A 1,094-nucleotide genomic window follows, 5' to 3' on the forward strand; every position below is an offset into this window, starting at 1 on the left:
GTGCGGGGTGCCCCGGGAGGAGCGGGGCCGTGACCCGGCGCTGCCCCCGCAGCAGAGGATGCAGAGTACATGATCATGCGCTGCCTCTCGCCCTCCCCGGCGCCCCCGCAGGCCCGGAGCAGCCCGGGTGAGTCCCACGCTCCCACCCACCCCCCATCCGAGCCTCCATGAGCGGTTTGGGGGGTCCCCGACCCCTCAGCACCCCGGCACGGCGCTGCTTTTCCCGGCAGGATCCAGAACGGCGGATGCAGCGGGAGGCAGAGCCTGCGAGTGCCGGCCGGGCAGCGCCCTGAGCCCGCACGGAGGGGTGAGGGGGCAGCGGAGGGGCGGGGGGCTCGGGGCGCTCGGACAGCGGCGCAGGGATGGGAGAGGGGCTCGAGAATGCCCAGGAATGCCTGGATGGCACCGCTTGGGGGTCCAGCCAGACCGGGAAGGTTCCCTTGGTGCCCTCCCGAGAACCCTGCGAGGTTCCCCCGGGGGGCCAGCACCTTTGGAGCGCCCCTTTTTCCCCCCAGAACAAAGTGCCGGGGGTTCCCCCGTCCCCCTCAGCCGACGGCTCCTACGAAGACGCCGAAGCCCCCGGCCCCGGCAGGACCGGTGAGTTCCCCCCGCGCCCCCTCCCCAGCTCCCCGTGCACCCCCCGGCCTGACCCCGCCCCGGCTCGCAGGCGGTGGCGACAGCGACAGCAGCCACTACGAGTCGTACGGAGAGGAKGAGGAGGATGATGATGAKGAGGAGGAKGARGGGGTGACGGACCGSGCCCATTACCTGCGCTGGCCATCGGCCACCAGCGCCGAGGCCGAGCCCCCCGGGCGACCCGAGGCGCAGCTCTGCGGCTTCCTCTGGAGGAARCGCTGGCTCGGCCAGTGGGCGAAGCAGCTCTTCATCGTCCGGGAGCACGTGCTGCTGGTGAGGGGCACGGATGGAGGGTGGGAGAGGGTCTCCGTGCCGCTCTGACCCCTCTGTGCCCCCTCCCTGATCCGTTCGTGCCCCCTCGTCCGTGACCCCCTGACCCCTCCTGACCCCTCCGTGCCCACCTGACCCCTCAGACTCCTCTGTGTCCCCCCGACCTCTCCATTCCCCCCTGACCCCTC

General features: G+C 72.3%; 1 protein-coding gene across 1 annotated transcript; it reads left to right on the top strand.

Annotated features, from left to right (window-relative positions):
• Nucleotides 1–51: 51 nt before the first annotated feature.
• On the top strand, nucleotides 52–909 carry LOC130588663 (actin filament-associated protein 1-like 2; the record flags this gene model as incomplete). The annotated part of the gene is made up of 4 exons (XM_057389561.1): nucleotides 52–127; nucleotides 231–307; nucleotides 516–597; nucleotides 668–909. Coding segments are annotated over exons 1-4 (459 nt in total), but the record flags the coding sequence as incomplete, so codon positions are not given.
• Nucleotides 910–1,094: the final 185 nt, after the last annotated feature.

Source organism: Malurus melanocephalus, unplaced genomic scaffold (genome assembly GCF_030028575.1).
Source record: "Malurus melanocephalus ecotype Western Australia unplaced genomic scaffold, MMel_1.1 scaffold_9236, whole genome shotgun sequence".
Lineage (NCBI taxonomy): Eukaryota > Metazoa > Chordata > Aves > Passeriformes > Maluridae > Malurus > Malurus melanocephalus.